At 49.8% G+C, this 14,628-nt stretch overlaps 1 protein-coding gene across 1 annotated transcript; it reads right to left on the reverse strand.

Moving 5' to 3' along the window:
- Positions 1–3,737: 3,737 nt before the first annotated feature.
- Nodal (nodal growth differentiation factor) lies at positions 3,738–9,568 on the reverse strand. The gene is made up of 3 exons (XM_041656664.1): positions 9,373–9,568; positions 4,546–5,261; positions 3,738–3,890 (listed from the first exon to the last, which is right to left on the reverse strand). Exons 1-3 carry the CDS (start codon positions 9,566–9,568, stop codon positions 3,738–3,740), a joined length of 1,065 nt encoding a protein of 354 aa, XP_041512598.1.
- Between the last annotated feature and the right edge of the window lie 5,060 nt (positions 9,569–14,628).

Raw genomic sequence — 14,628 nt, forward strand, 5'->3', positions numbered from 1 at the left:
GGGATTAAAGGTGTGTGTTGTGGCCACCACCCAGCTTGCCTTTTTCTTTCTTTTCATTCCTTGTTTATTTGGGGTCAGATACCACACAGGGTTTGCACCTGAAACCCCACTGCTCAGGAGGCTGAGGCAGAAGGATTGCTGAAAGTTGGAGGCCAGCCTGGCCCACATACACACCCACACACCAGAACAGTGTCTGGTGTGCTGTTGCAGGTTGTTCACAATTGGCGAGTCTCAGCTAGAGAAGCCAGGCTGAAGAGACCTGCTGCTTTCTGTCTTCCTAGTGGATCACTGTCATTCTGGTCCTATGAGTGTGAGCACAGGAACTTAATGGCCTCTCCTTGCTCTGAGAAGCCCACCCTGCGAATATATCTTGCTCTAGACCAGTGGTTCAACCTTCCTAATGCTGTGACCCTTTAACACAGTTCCTCATATTGTGGTGACCCCGCCCCCAACCGTAAAATAATTTTCATCGCTATTTTATAATGGTAATTTTACTGCTGCTATGAATTGAGTATCTGATACACATATCTGGTATTCGACCCACGGGCGAGAGCCATTCTAGGCTGTGCTGCATGAGCCTGGCTTGGCTTTCTTGTCTTGGTGGCTGTGGACAGGTCAAGACAGTGTCATAGAGGTTTGGTGCTGGGCCTTAGATCTCTCAACCTCTGGTTCTATCAGGGTAAAGAAATGATTGTACGATCAGGAGAATCTGTGCCTAGTGCTGGTACAGCCAGTTCTTGGAGAACTCAATTGGTACACATCTGTATTCCATCACTCTAGACTGCATGGGCTATACTGAGACCCTCTGTGCAGATGTGGGTTAGAGCAGACAGAACTGTATAAAGCTAGGACTAAAGGGAACTCAGAACTGGGATAACCTGCAGAGCCTCTACTGGAGATGGAGGAATGGGGTCTTCCTGCTGTAGAAGGATTTTGTTTTTTTCAGACAGGGTTTCTCTGCAGCTTTGGAGCCTGTCCTGGAACTCATTTTGTAGACCAGTCTGGCCTTAAAGTCACAGAGATCCACCTGCCTCTGCCTCCCAAGTGCTGGGATTAAAAACAGCTTGCACCACCACTGACTGCCTGGCTAAAAGGGTTCTTAACATGGAGATAAACTCAAGTTATGGTGCAGAGGGTCACAACTGTCGCCCCTCAACTCTGTATCGTCTTGTCTCTGCTACTGCCAGACCCACCTGCACTGTTTGTGTGTGTGTGTGTGTGTGAGTGTGTGAGAGAGAGAGCTATTGTTTCTGCCCTTGGTCCTGCTTACAGTGTGTGTGTGTGTGTGTGTGTGTGTGTGTGTGTGTGTAAGGAAGCTATTGTTTCTGCCCTTGGCACTGCTTACACTTGCAGAACACTAGACCTTTGCCTCGAGAGCAAATATCTATAAAAGCCCTACATTCAGATAGGACAGTTATCAGAGGGAGTCCTTTGGGATGTTCAAGGCATCCTGCCAATGCATGGACCAGATCTGGAGCAGTTGTTAGACACTGGTACCCAGATAACCCGCAGCCAGCCAGTGGTCTTGCAGCTAGCATGATGAGCATAATCAACACATGTAGTTAATCACTTTGTGCCTCCAGCCCCAACTTGATATAGGCAATACCTTGTCACTAGGGAACTTCATCCCAAGTTCACAGAACAGCCAACACAAGCTGGAGTCAAACAGCTTGGCCTTCAGCCCTGCTGAAGTTCTGGCTGTGAAAGAACTGCAGGCACCTGCTTCCTAAAGCCCCCAAGAGGCCACTTCACTCCACTTCAGCTGTTGATAGTGGGCTGAGTCCTGAGGATCAAGCCTTTGGTCTAAGATAGGGTTAACCTAGTCCTCTAGATCCCATCCAGGTGCCCTGCATCTCTCAGCACTGCTGGGATATCCATAAAGGCCTTCTGGGGAAGCATTCAGGAAAGCCCTTGGAACAAGTGGATTCCATAACATTGTTTCAAAAATAAAATTTGGCTTGGCATGGCGGTAGAGATGAGTAATCCCAGCATTTGAGAATCGGAAGGAGAATTGCCTTGAGTTTGAAGTCAGTCAGAGCTAAAGGGAGACACTGACTCAAACCTCAACTTGGAACCCTGATGACTGAACTGCTCAGCTCAGAGCTTCTTAGACCCAGCTCTGCTGCTGAGTCATCTTAGTCAAGCCCAGGCTAGGTTGTAGCCAACCCAGTCCCTGCTTGGACCAGTCTCACTGCCTTGATTCAGCCACTGCTGGAGCAAAGGGGATGGGCATCCTAGGAGGAAGAGCTCCTGCAGACCTGCACACCCCCAAAGCAGCTCCATCCCCCAGCCAAAAGAAAAAGCAGATACCTTAGTGATGGAACTTGCCTCCCCCCCTCCCCACAGGAATTCTATGTGTAGCCCTGGCTGTCCTGGAACTGCTTTGTAGACCAGGCTGGCCTTGAACTCAGAGATCCACCTGTCTCTGTCTCCCCAGTGCTGGAATTAAAGGTTTTGGTGTTTGTTTTTTCGGGGGAGGGAGGTTGTAATAGAACTTTCTTTAGGCATCTGAGTTTCCTTCTCTGCTGCCATGCAGAATCAGGAGCTAGTCATGTCCCATCTCCCCCCCCCCCCCCCCCCCCGAAAGTGGTTTCAACAGGGCTTAGCAGGTCTTATGCTTTAAGGTTTAAAATCTCAAAAGTGGAAGAAGGCCCAGAGGACAAAGATCCATGGCCCTCCCTTTCAAATGCTTCGTTTTGTTTCGAGACAGGGTCTCACTGTGTAGCTCTGACTGTCCTAGAACTCGCCATAAAGACCAGCTCTGCCTTCCAATTGCTGTTAATTAAAGGTGTGCACCAATAGGCCCAGCTTTTCGTGCTGGGGTTTAATCCAGGGTCCTTCATATACTAAGTAAGTAGCTGCCACTGAATCATAATCATTCCCTAGCCCTTAGAGGTACTTCCTACAAACGAATCAGGCTCTGCCGCTTTTTTCACACACATCACACAGCCTCTCTGCAAAATCTATGACCACAGCCCCATGCCCTGCTGGTTTGGAACCTTAGAACCCCAAAACATACCTTGAGAGCCTGGGGTGATTTCTCACTGACTTTTAATAGACTTGGGTTATGTCTGCCAAGCAGATGTCTGACAGCTCTGGCTTCTGTAGTCCACCATGGCCAGTCCCTCTTGGATAAGTGCCCACCTCTCTGGTCAAAGGCACAGCTGGCCCTGGGAGAACTGGACAGTGGCTTTATTGTTTAGGCAACTCATTAGCAGAGATCATGGAGCCCCTGAGGAAGGCCAGCCCGTTAGCGCCAGCCAGCTAGAAAGTTGTGGGGGTTCCCCTAGCCCAGCTTGAATCAGGGAGCGCCAAATGGCTAGTTTTAATCTAATACAATTATACTGATCTTTAGGGAGGGACAGCGGGTCGCAGCCACTTTTAAGAATACAGGAAAGCTACGGGTAGCCTCAAAAAAAAAAATAAATACATATATACCTCAGCCTTTGCACATCATTTCTAGGGCTTCAGAGGTTAAAGAGCACTCGTGAAGTTCATAACCCCTATTTCCAGGGAGCCCAGCCATCCCCTGAAAGTTTTCCCTATTCCTGCCTCCTCACAGGCCTCTGGCCTGGCAGGTCTAAGAGCCCTGTAAGCACAGGGGGCAGGACTTCCTCTTCAGCTCTGGCAGGCAGAGCCCTTCTTCCGTTTCTGCTCCCTGGATGGACACTATGCGTCTCCCTGGAGTTTACCAGCATTGTGGAGGGCAAGCAGATTCAGCATTTGCCCTGGCTCTGTCAGAGGCACCCACATTCCTCCACAATCATGTCCTTATGGTGTTCCAGGAGCACCCTGCCATTGTCCACATAGAGCATGCTCAGTGGCTTGGTCTTTACAGGGGCACAGCACGTGGAAGGGACCCGGTGGGGCTGGTAGCGTTTCAGCAAGCTCTGAAAGGGAAGAAGGAGAAGGAGGGAGAGGCAGAATTAGTAATTCAGCTAAAGTGAAAAATTATCTTCATAAACAATAGGATGATTCACGTACAACCAATTCATGAACCCCCATGTCTGTGAAATAGTCTGTTGGCCTTGAAATAGACAGACTTTGGAGAAGAAGTTTAATGTCAGACAAGCAATGAGCGGGAGGAGGAAGACTCATCCAGTCCTAAAGTCCATTTTGAATGTCCTTTCCCAGAATGTCAGAGGAGCAGAGATCCTGTGTTCTGTTCCCATCACCTAATTAAAGGAACAAGGAAAAGCTGGGGATGCAGCTTAGTTGGTAGAGTGCTTGCCCAGCATGTTTGAGGTCCTGGATTTGAGCCCCAATATTGTAACAACTAGGCATAGTGGTGCATGCCTGTAACCCCAGCACCAGGGGGAGTGAATCCTGGGCCATGTTTGGGGCTGGCCTGGCGTGTGTGTGTGTGTGTGTGTGTTTAGAGAGAGCTCCCAGGATAACCCCACAGAAGAGGACTCAGTGCTGTGACACTCTACATCCTCATAGGAGCAAACATGGAAGTGCTTGAATGACCAAACCCAGTTATCTCATCACAGACTTTAAGCCCCATCCCATGTCTAGCAGCCTGTTCCATTCCAGGTAACGTACCTGGATATAGGCGTGGTTGGTAGGGTGAAACTCCTCCCCCACAGGGTTAGGGCACTCGCCCTCACAGCGGTAGGCATTGTACTGTTTGGGGTAGATGATCCAGGAACCCCAGCCAATCAGGTTGAAGTCTACCTGGAACTTGACCCTTCTACACAGTTGGCTTCTGTCTGGCATGTGATGTCTGCGGTGCCTTCTGCCCCATCGGCCCCTCTCTCCAGACAGCTGTCCCTCCTGGGCCCGCCAGGAGCTTTCGGCTTCCCAGAGCAAAGTGGCGCCACCCAGCTGCCTCTGCTCCTGAGGCCGGTTGGAGTACAGCCTGAGCACATTGTCGCTGGTGGTGGTGACGGACAGGGTGCGGGGCTGATGCCAGCACTTTCCTTTCAGACTGGACACCTGCTTCTCCAGTGCCCTGGGGTTCTTCAGCCACTTGGAGAGTGGCCTGGTGACCTCCAGGACAGTGTTGCCCGAGGAAAAAGTGACCTGAGATGGAGTGACAGTGAACTCCTCCATCCGTACTCGCTCCAGGCAGTCCGCTGGCTCCTGCTCTTGGTCCATCTTGGCCTGGTGAAAAATTTGAATGGTGAGTGGGCCCTCAGTGGGGAGGTCCATAGGGCGGGGCAACTGCAACCGGAGCTCCGCCCATGCCAGGTCCTCTTCTTGGCTCAGAAAGGAGAAGTCGAAAGCGAAGGTCCAGTTCTGCCCACTCACTTCCATATCTAGGGGAGAAGTCGGGAGGAAACAGGGTAAGAGGTCTTTCTGTCAGCCACCAGTTGGGTCGGCTGCCTTTCACCCATCCCTTGCCCTTGCCCACCCCCATTGGTTTTTAATATCATCGAGTCCATTTTATTTATTTTGGCTTTTTATACTAACTCAGGCAGAACTGGAACCTGATATTTATCCTAGACTTGCCTGGAACTCTGGGCCATCCTTCTGTCTCAGTCTCTCAAGTAATATGTTAAGCTGCCATATATGTGTGTGTGTTCTCATAGTCCCATTTCAGAGATGAAGGAAAAGTAACCAAAGGGCTGAGGATGTAGCTCAGTTGGTCCAGCTCTGGCCTACAAAGCACAAAGACCTAAATTCAGTCTCCAGCACTGTATAACCTGGGCATGGTGCAGCAAGCCCGGACATCCTCCAGAGTTAGAATTGGAGGGTCAAAAGTTCAAGGTCATCCTCAACTTCAGTGGGAGTTCAGGGCCAACTTGGCCTTGAGAGTGGGGGAAGGGGGCAGCCAGGGAAAAGGAGGAAAGGAAGGAAGGGGGGAGAGAGGGAAGGAAGGACGGAAGGAAAGGACAGGAGTAAACTTGAAATCCCTGTTCTAGCCATCTAGAGGACAGTGGGTAAAAACTGGATGGCGCAGGGTAGTGGTGGCGCAGGCCTTTAATCCCAGCATTTGGGAGGCAGAGGCAGGTGGATCTCTGAATTCTGAGTTCGAGGCCAGCCTGGTCTACAAAGCAAGTTCCAGGGTAGCCAGAGTTACATAGAAAAAAACCTGTCATGAAACACACAGACACAGAGAGAGAGAGAGAGAGAGAGAGAGAGAGAGAGAGAGAAATCAAGAACTAGGTGGAGAGAGAGAAAGAGAGAGAGAGAGAGAAATCAAGAACTAGGTGGTTCTGCCATCCCTCGCCCACTCATCTTACCTGACCCTGGGGCTCTACTTGCCTTGTTGAGCCTTGAGCAAGCCACCCTCTCTGGCCTGTGCTTTTCCTTAGTGGACAGGAGGGCCGCTTGCTCCAGACATGCTAGGTAGATGTAACTATCACAGAAACCCCAGAGCTCTCAGGGAAGAGCAAGTAATAGGGCCACGCTGGCTACCCTCTCCCCACCTGCTCCTCCATAGGCAGCAGATTGCTTCCATCTTCCATCGGTCTTTCAGACCCTTGGTTTCCCTATCCAGGGTTTTCTATCTACTTCCAGGCTGCTCATACTGCCCTCTTGTGTCAGGTTCTTCACATGGGTCAGGCAGACCTGTGGCAGGAACCCAAGAAAGAGGGCGGCCCTCACTCGGTGAGATACTGGGGTAGTAGATGTCTGGAACTAGCGTGCATTTATGGGTTTTAAAAAGTGATTAACTAGGGGCTGGAAAGATGTCTCAGCAGTTAAGAGCATTGCCTACTCTTCCAAAGGTCCTGAGTTCAATTCCCAGCAACCATATGGTGGCTCACAACCATCTGTAATGAGGTCTGGTGCCTTCTAGCCTGTAGGCACACATGTAGACAGAATATTGTATACAGAATAAATTTTTTTTAAAAAAATGATTAACTAAGTGAAAATTGGTCACTCAGGCTTGTAATCCCAGTACTCGAATAGCTGTGGGGTTTTGGCCAGCCCAGCTATAGTAGGAGACAAAGCCTGTTTCCTCTTCTTTGCATTACAGCCATGTGTGGTGGCACATGCTGATAATCCCAGCACTTGGGACACTTAAGAACAGGAAGATTAGGAATTTAAGGCCAGCTTTGGGGACATAGCAAATTGGAGGCCAGAGGCAACTACATGAAACAACCCTATCACAAAAAACAAGAGAACAAAATAATGGATGTAAGGACATGGGGAAATAAGAGGTTTAATTTTTTACACTTATCTGGTGTTTCCGGTTTGTTTCGGAGTCTGTTTCATTGGAGATAAACAAAACAAGGACTCTGAGATGGCATATTAGTAGTCCTGGAGGCGGCAGGGATCTGGGACGCTCCTGGGTAGCTCTTAGCTTTTTAACCATCCCCAGACCATCTTTGAGTTTAGGCGAGTTGCCCACAGACATTTGCAGCTTCTGCCTCTGGCAGCTTCTCCCCGCCCATCTCTATCTGCTTTCTCAGTAAATTTCCACTTTCTGTCCTCATTAGTACCATCAGAATACAATAACTATTAGCCCTTGCCTAGGGACACCTCTGCCCTTGGGAGCTAGGTGGTTTCCTCTAGTCACTCCGGCCCCCTATACTAGCAGCCTGTATGGGATCTCAAAGTTTTATCCTAAATATCTGCAAATGGTCTTTCAGAGGCAGGTGTTCCTGCTTCATGGTCAAGAGTAGCAGTCTGAGTCTCCCATGACTTGAGGAGTTGTCCTGTCGTGGTTCCAGTTTGTCATTGGTCAGTTTTCCTTCTCTAGGCCTCAGTTGCCTTCTTATAGAAAGAAGGGATGTTGTGTGCTATACAAAGCTCAGGAATGTGGTAGTCAGGTAGCTAGGCGCTGCATGGAGACACAGTCGCTAATAACTGATGACCAGTGTTCAGGCAGGCCAGAACTCTCGGGCTGCCCCCAGGGTGTCCTGGGATAGAGGGTCCTCCAGATGCCCAGATGCAGCTCTAGCTCATTAAACAGCTGATACTGAATACTGATGAGGAAGGGGTTCACGGCCACCCCGAAACCCACTTGTGTGCAAGAATAATTAGCACATTAAGCCACCTCCAATTCTAAAGGAAAGAGTTGTTCAGGCCATTTGCTTGTCCCTGTCCTCTACCAGGGAGGTAAGAGGCTATCATAAGGCCGTTGCCATTTTCTGCTTTTCTGCTCCCACCCCCCATGCCAAGGCTTTACAGGAACTGTCTTCCCACCCCACCCCACCCCCCACCGGTACTCCCATTTGCACATGAGTGAACTGAACACTGAGGCACAGACAGACACTAAGATTCCAGCTGACAGACCCCACTGCCACTATGATGGGGCAGATTACACACTGACTCAAGAGGAAAGTCGGGTGACCTGGAATGCCGCTCTCCCAGACTCCCTCCAGGCAGAGCCCCCGATTTACAAACGTAATGAACAAGTGAGACTCCGGGCGACTGCGAACAGAACTGGATGAACCCTGACAGTTTTCCTGAATCCCAGACTGTCCCATCACGTACATAAATAAACCTTCAAGAACTTTCTCTGCCCCACCCTAGGCGGAGGGGCCAAGCACTCCACCAATTCCCCAGTGCCTCGCCCTCCAGGGTGTCCTAGTCCGTAGTCCCCCCAGATGACCCTTCAGGAGAGGGTCACCGGCAGTCTCACCCCAGACGCCGCAGGCAGGGACTTAGGGACTCCGCCTCCAGGTCGCGGGGGCCGGCGGGCGACGGGTCAGACCGGATTAGCAGATGTGGATTGCGTCCGGGTCCCGCGGAGGGCCGTCTGGCCCCCGCAGTACAGAGGCGCGAGCTGGCCAAGCTGCCCAGGCCACGGGTTGTGGATTGCGCCCGGGAAAGGAGTCCCGAGTCTGGACTCCTTCTCCTGGGCACCCACCTGTCGATCTTCTCTGGTGAGCAACACTTAGATCACTGGGTCAACTATACACACACCTCGATCCAAGGAAGTTCTGAGCCCGGGGTTACCCCGGACACCTGACACAGCCCAGCAATGAGAGCTACCGGAGTTCTGTAATTGCGGCACCCGGTCCCTAATTTCGGATCCTTAAGCCCTAGTTCCAGGTGGCATTTGCGGCAGCTAAAACTCAGGAACGACCTATTCTATTGTATATCTGGTTCGTGCAGAGCCTTTCTGGGGGCGGGGCGGTGTTGTCATCCAGTCCTCTCCATAAGTCTACAAAGGAGGTTTTACGATTTCTAAACTACAGATAGGCAAACTGAGGCTCCCAGATGCTCAGTGGCGCGATCGGGGCCTCGCCCTTACTCTCTAACACCTAAACTAGAACCCGAAAGATAGTGGCCCCTGGTGGTGGCTGAGTTCCTCTCGGTCCCGGCCACCAGCGCTGTTCCCTGAGCCTCCCCACGCGGAAACATCGTTAAGACCAGACCCTGAACTACCCCTTGGTGCCCAGTCCCTCCGCAGTCACCGCGCGCCTCCCGGGCCGTGCGCCCTTGGGTGCTAGCGAGGCCAGGCTTGCAGCCTACCTTGCGCCTGGAGGCTGCGGATGATGTCCGCCCGAGGCAGCGGGTCTCGGTAGAGGCTCAGCATGTAAGCGAGAGGGGACGGTGACGAGGGCTGCCCCCGTGTCCACAGAGGAAAGGCGGCCACCGTCGCGGCGCGAGGCTGGAGTAGGGCCCACCAGGCATGGACAAGAAGGATAGGGAGACAGTGGGCACTCATGGTGGGCTGGATGAACCCGCAAACAGCGTCTGGGTCTCTTATATCTCAGCCACCGCTGCCCCGCCCCCTCTCATCCTTCCTCCAGAGAGGCCTTAAGAACCTATAACCCCCTGGAAGGGTAGGGCAGGGGAGCCCCTGCTGGAGGAAGGTGTGATGTGATGAGAAGTGACTGATAAATTGGGGTGGGGGTTTGAGTACAGAGACTGGTTCTGGGCTGTTCCACACATTGCCCCTCTGCCTCGCAAAGTCTTACTGCTGAGACAATGGTCTATTACCTGCTACGAATTGTGCTTCGCTGAGCTGGAGGTGTTTTGGAGCCCTGGCTTCAAGCCCAGAATTACAACAATGGCTTCCCTACCTTGCCTCTTCTGGACCCCTGGCGGCCCTCTCCTTCTAGCTCATCCAAAAGCAGGTAGGGAGTGCTGGGGTGGGGGGCGGGGCTCTGTTCTGGGCACCAGGCCAGCCAGGGGTACAGCCTTCATTGGCAAGTACTGGGTACTGGGAATTTGCAAGAACAGAGGAAGGCCCATGGTGACAAATGTCAGTTTCAAATACCAAAGCGCCCTCCTGAGGAGCAGAGGAAGACCCAGCTACAGCTAATCCAGGTGTTTTGGGTGGTGACACAGGCTCTTCCCTGCTTGCTAGGGGAGTTTTCGAAGAGGAAAGGAAAATCTGGGGCCTGCTGGCTGTATCTCCTGCCAACAGTGGCAGGGCGCCCTGCGAGGTCTTAAGACCATTGCTCCATCTCACCTTGTCTGCCCAAGATGGAATTAAATGACTTGTGCTTTCTCAATCAGTCGTATATGTTTGCGCAGAATAAATATGTTATATCCATGAGGAGTGTAATTTATATTATTTATCTTAATGACTGAATCTTTTTTTTTCCACCACACAAATGACTGAATTCGTAGGAATGGAGTCATTAAGAAGAGAATCTTGGGAATGGAAAGATCCTAGGCTTTGTGTTCTCAAAAGGAAAGGCGGGATCAGAATTACCTTTTAAAGAAATGTAAATTCCTGTCCCAATGTCCGTCTGCCTCCTGTTTTCCACCGCTATTGCTGGCTTTCACCTTAGCTGCTCCCCACCCCCACCTTTTAAAGCTTCCAACTAGCATGTTAGCAGCTGGCTAACATTTACTGAACACCTACTACGTGCTGACGACTTTACACACTCTTTCACAGGCTGGGAGGTGAGCAGGTGTTAGGATGGGGCAGAGACTCCCTGGGGCCCGTAGACCTGCCTGATCTTGTTCTAACCAGCTGGACCGAGGCTCGGGTTGCAGGCTGCCGCAGGTCCTGATGCACATTCGCTGGCTTTTCCTGACCTCCCCACTCGATATCATTTGTCTGACCCAGGCATTTTGTTTTTCCCCAAGCGGTCTCATGTAGCCCAGGCTAGCCTTGAACTCATTTTGTAGCCGAGGATGACCTCAAAATTTTATCCTCTTGCCTCCACCTCCTAAGTATTCAGATTACATTTACAGGTGCCCTGGTTTACGTGGTACTGGGACTGAAGTCTCGCGTGAACTCGATAGGCACTGAGCTTCACTTCTAACCCCAACTTCAGACCCAGGGTACGGAGGAGCATCAAGTCTGGACTTGCCTGAGGGTGTTTGTTAAACCCAGGCCTCCACACTTCCCTCCGGACCTCGGAATTAGAATTCAGAGAGAGAGGGCGCGGCGATCTGCATATTCAACGAGCACCCCCAGTGGTTCTTATCTGAAGGTTTTGGAAACCTGGGTGGCCAGGTAACAGTTTGTAGGATGTGTCCCAAATAAAACAGCTGGAGAGATCTCCGCCTAAGCACTTAAAACTAAGCGCTTGAAGGGCTCTAAACTCCTTTGAAAGGATTATACATCTGGCTGGGTATTGCTGTTCTTGAGCAATGTTACTTGGTGGTGTTAGGAGCTCCTTCCCTGGGCAACAGACCCCTCTCCAAAGGCAGACAGCACTGGCAAGGTTACACAGTGAGATTTTGCCGTGTCTGGGTTTTATGGTCTTTTCTACCTTCAGCTAGAAGCGTCTCCTAATGGTTAAGCTTTTGGCCTTTGTGCTTCTTGCACTGTGTGGCACATAGGAAGTGTAAGAACTGAGTTGGAGGTGGTGGTGGTGTACACCTTTAATCCCAGCACCAGAGAGGGAGAGGAAGGCAGATCTCTGAGTATGAGGGCAGCCTGGTCTACAGAGTGAGTTCCAGGGCAGCCAAAGCTACACAGAGAAACCAAACAAACTGAGTTGAAGTTAATGATAGTAACAATGGCAAATTATTGAGAGGCATGTGCAATGCGCATTCTGCTAACTTTCATTGATTTCATTTCTACCCCGTGGCCAAGACATGGCAGGAAGGCAAAATGGAAGCTCGTGAGACTGGGATGTCCTGGCCCCAAAATACACAAGGGTGAGCCAGCGGGAGAGGAAGGTCACCTGCCACACACATCCATGTTTTAACTCTTGGTGCTTTCCCATAAGAGAGGTAAGAAAAGGAGGAGAAGGAGGAAAAAAAGCTGCTGGGGACTGGAGAGATGACTCAGCGGTTAAGAGCCCTGGCTGCTCTTCCAGAGGTCCTGAGTTCAATTCCCAGCACCCACATGGTGGCTTGCAACCATCTATAATGAGATCTGGTATCTTCTTCTGGTGTACAGGCATACAGACAGAACACTGTATACATAATAAATAAATAAATCTTAAAATTAAAAAAAAAAAAAAAAAGGAAAAGAAAGAGAAGGTGAGATGGCCCAGTGAGGAAAAGCATTTGCCACCAAACCTGGTGACCTGAGTTCCGTCCCTGTGACTCATATAGTGAAAGGAGTTTGACTCCTGAAGGTTGTCCTCTCCCGTGGCACAACACATAAATATATAAATAAATAAAAATAAATGTTTTTTTAAATTGTTTATAAATCTCTCTTTCTCTCTACCTCTCTCCCTCTGGTTTTTTTGAGACAGGGTTTCTTTGTGTAGTCCTGGCTGTCCTGGAACTCACAACCTAGACCAGGTTGGCCTTGAACTCACAGAGCTCTACCTGCAGCTGCCTCCTAAGTTTGTGCACTGCCATGCCCAGCCACATGAAAAAGAAAGTTATAGGGGATAAAAAGAAAAGAAAATGCAGTCAATATTTATAATCCTGGGGAATGGAGGCAGAAAAATTTTCAGTTCGAGGTTAGCCTCAGCTACATAGTAATTAAACTAAATGAAATAAATGAGATCATGTGTCACAAACAAACAAACAAAAACCAAAGAAACACTGTTGTGATGGTTATTCTTGGCTGCCAACTTGGTTAATATATCTGGAATGAACTGTAATACAGAAATGTGGAGGGCACACTTGTGATCCAGATCTTTTTTTTTTTTTTTTCCAGGCAGGGTTTCTCTGTATAGTTTTGGAGCCTGTCCTGGCACTTGCTCTGTAGACCAGGCTGGCCTCAAATTTACAAAGATCTGCCTGCCTCTGCCTTCCGAGTGCTGGGATTAGTAATCTAGATTTTGAGGCTGAAAGATACACCTTTAATCCAGGCCACACCTTCTGCTGGAAGCCTGTAGAAGGACGTGGAAGAAGGACAGGTTATTTCTTTACCTGCTTGCCTTGCCCTCGCCTTGCCTGTACACCCATTCCAGCTGAGACATCCAGCCTCCTCATGGGATTGAGCAGCCACTAGATTCTTGAACTTCCATTCACATTAGCCATTGTTGGACTGCAGCCTGTGAACCATTCCAATAAATTCCCACATATATATATATATATGTGGGAATTTATTGGGATGATATATATGAAGAGAGAGATTCATTCCATAAGTTCTGTGACTCTAGAGAACCCTGACCAATACAGTTGTGCAAATGTCTTGTAGTAAATGGTTTTTCTTAGACTTCCCAAGTCTTGCCCTCATGTGACCTGGGCTGCAGACAGAGCTCATTTCTTGTGTGTATTGGCCCCCAGCTGCCTGGGGATCTGGGCTTTCTCCTAGACTGTCTGACAAAGCTCGTCCATCTCCAACATTCTCTTGCTCCTCAGGAGGAGGACCCAGGTCTTCGCAGGCTCTTCAGGACACAGGCCAGTCAAGCCACCCTCCTCCCTTAATTAGGGGCATTAGTTAGTCCCAGGATTGTTTCCTGAGGCAGAGGGTGACACTCTCTCACTTCCCCAGACAGTCTGACCTGAATGATAACCTCAGAGGCCACACCGCTGGGGGTGGGGGGTGGGGGGGTGGGCAAAGTCTTTTCTCACAGCTGTCCTGGCTCTCTCCTGACTGGAGCACTAGGATTGCTCTAGGCCCCTTAAATCATTGAATAAATCTGGTCATCCCATGAGTTCACACCCTGTTAACCTAGACATGATTCTTTGGGAGTCAAAGACATGTTTACTATATATTGTTACTTTTTTGTTTGTTTTTAAGATTTGTTTTCATTTTATGAGTATAGTTGTTTTGCCTGCTTGTATATCTGTGTACCATATGTATGCCTGGGACCTTTGGAGTTCAGAATACTGGGTAAGATCCCTTGGAATTGGAGTCACTGGCAGTTGTGAGCTGCCACCTGGGTGCTGGGATCGAATCCAAGTCCTCTGGAAGAGCATGCAGTGCTCTTAACCTCTGAGCCAATGCCCTGGTTTTGGTTTTTTGAGACAAAATTTCTTCTACAAGAGACTGGTCTCAAACTTATTATGTAGCTGAGGTTGGTCTTGGATTCCTGATTCTTCTGCCCCCACCTTCCGAGTGCTGGGATTACAGGCACACAACAACAGTATTAGTGACCTTTACCTATCTGCCAAGTTGTTGTTGTTTTTGTTATGAGACAAGGTCTCCTCATGTATCCCTGGCTGGCCTGGAATCACTATATAGATCAGGCTGGCCTCAAACTCACATAGATCCACCTGCCTCCATTATGGACTAAAGATGGATGCCCCAATGTTACAGAAGAACTTTGGGTGACTGTCCAGGCGGCAAGATGTCTCTGTCGATTTTAGAGTTTTGGAAGTTGCTTACAATGCACTTCCTGTTAACTTAGGTAATAATATATCCTTCTGGGGTCTTTGGTGGAGTTGAAGACAGGTAGTTATAGTTACAGT

This window comes from Microtus oregoni, unplaced genomic scaffold, assembly GCF_018167655.1.
Source record: "Microtus oregoni isolate MIOR12 unplaced genomic scaffold, Mior012 000007F_ref0000211, whole genome shotgun sequence".
NCBI classification, from domain to species: domain Eukaryota; kingdom Metazoa; phylum Chordata; class Mammalia; order Rodentia; family Cricetidae; genus Microtus; species Microtus oregoni.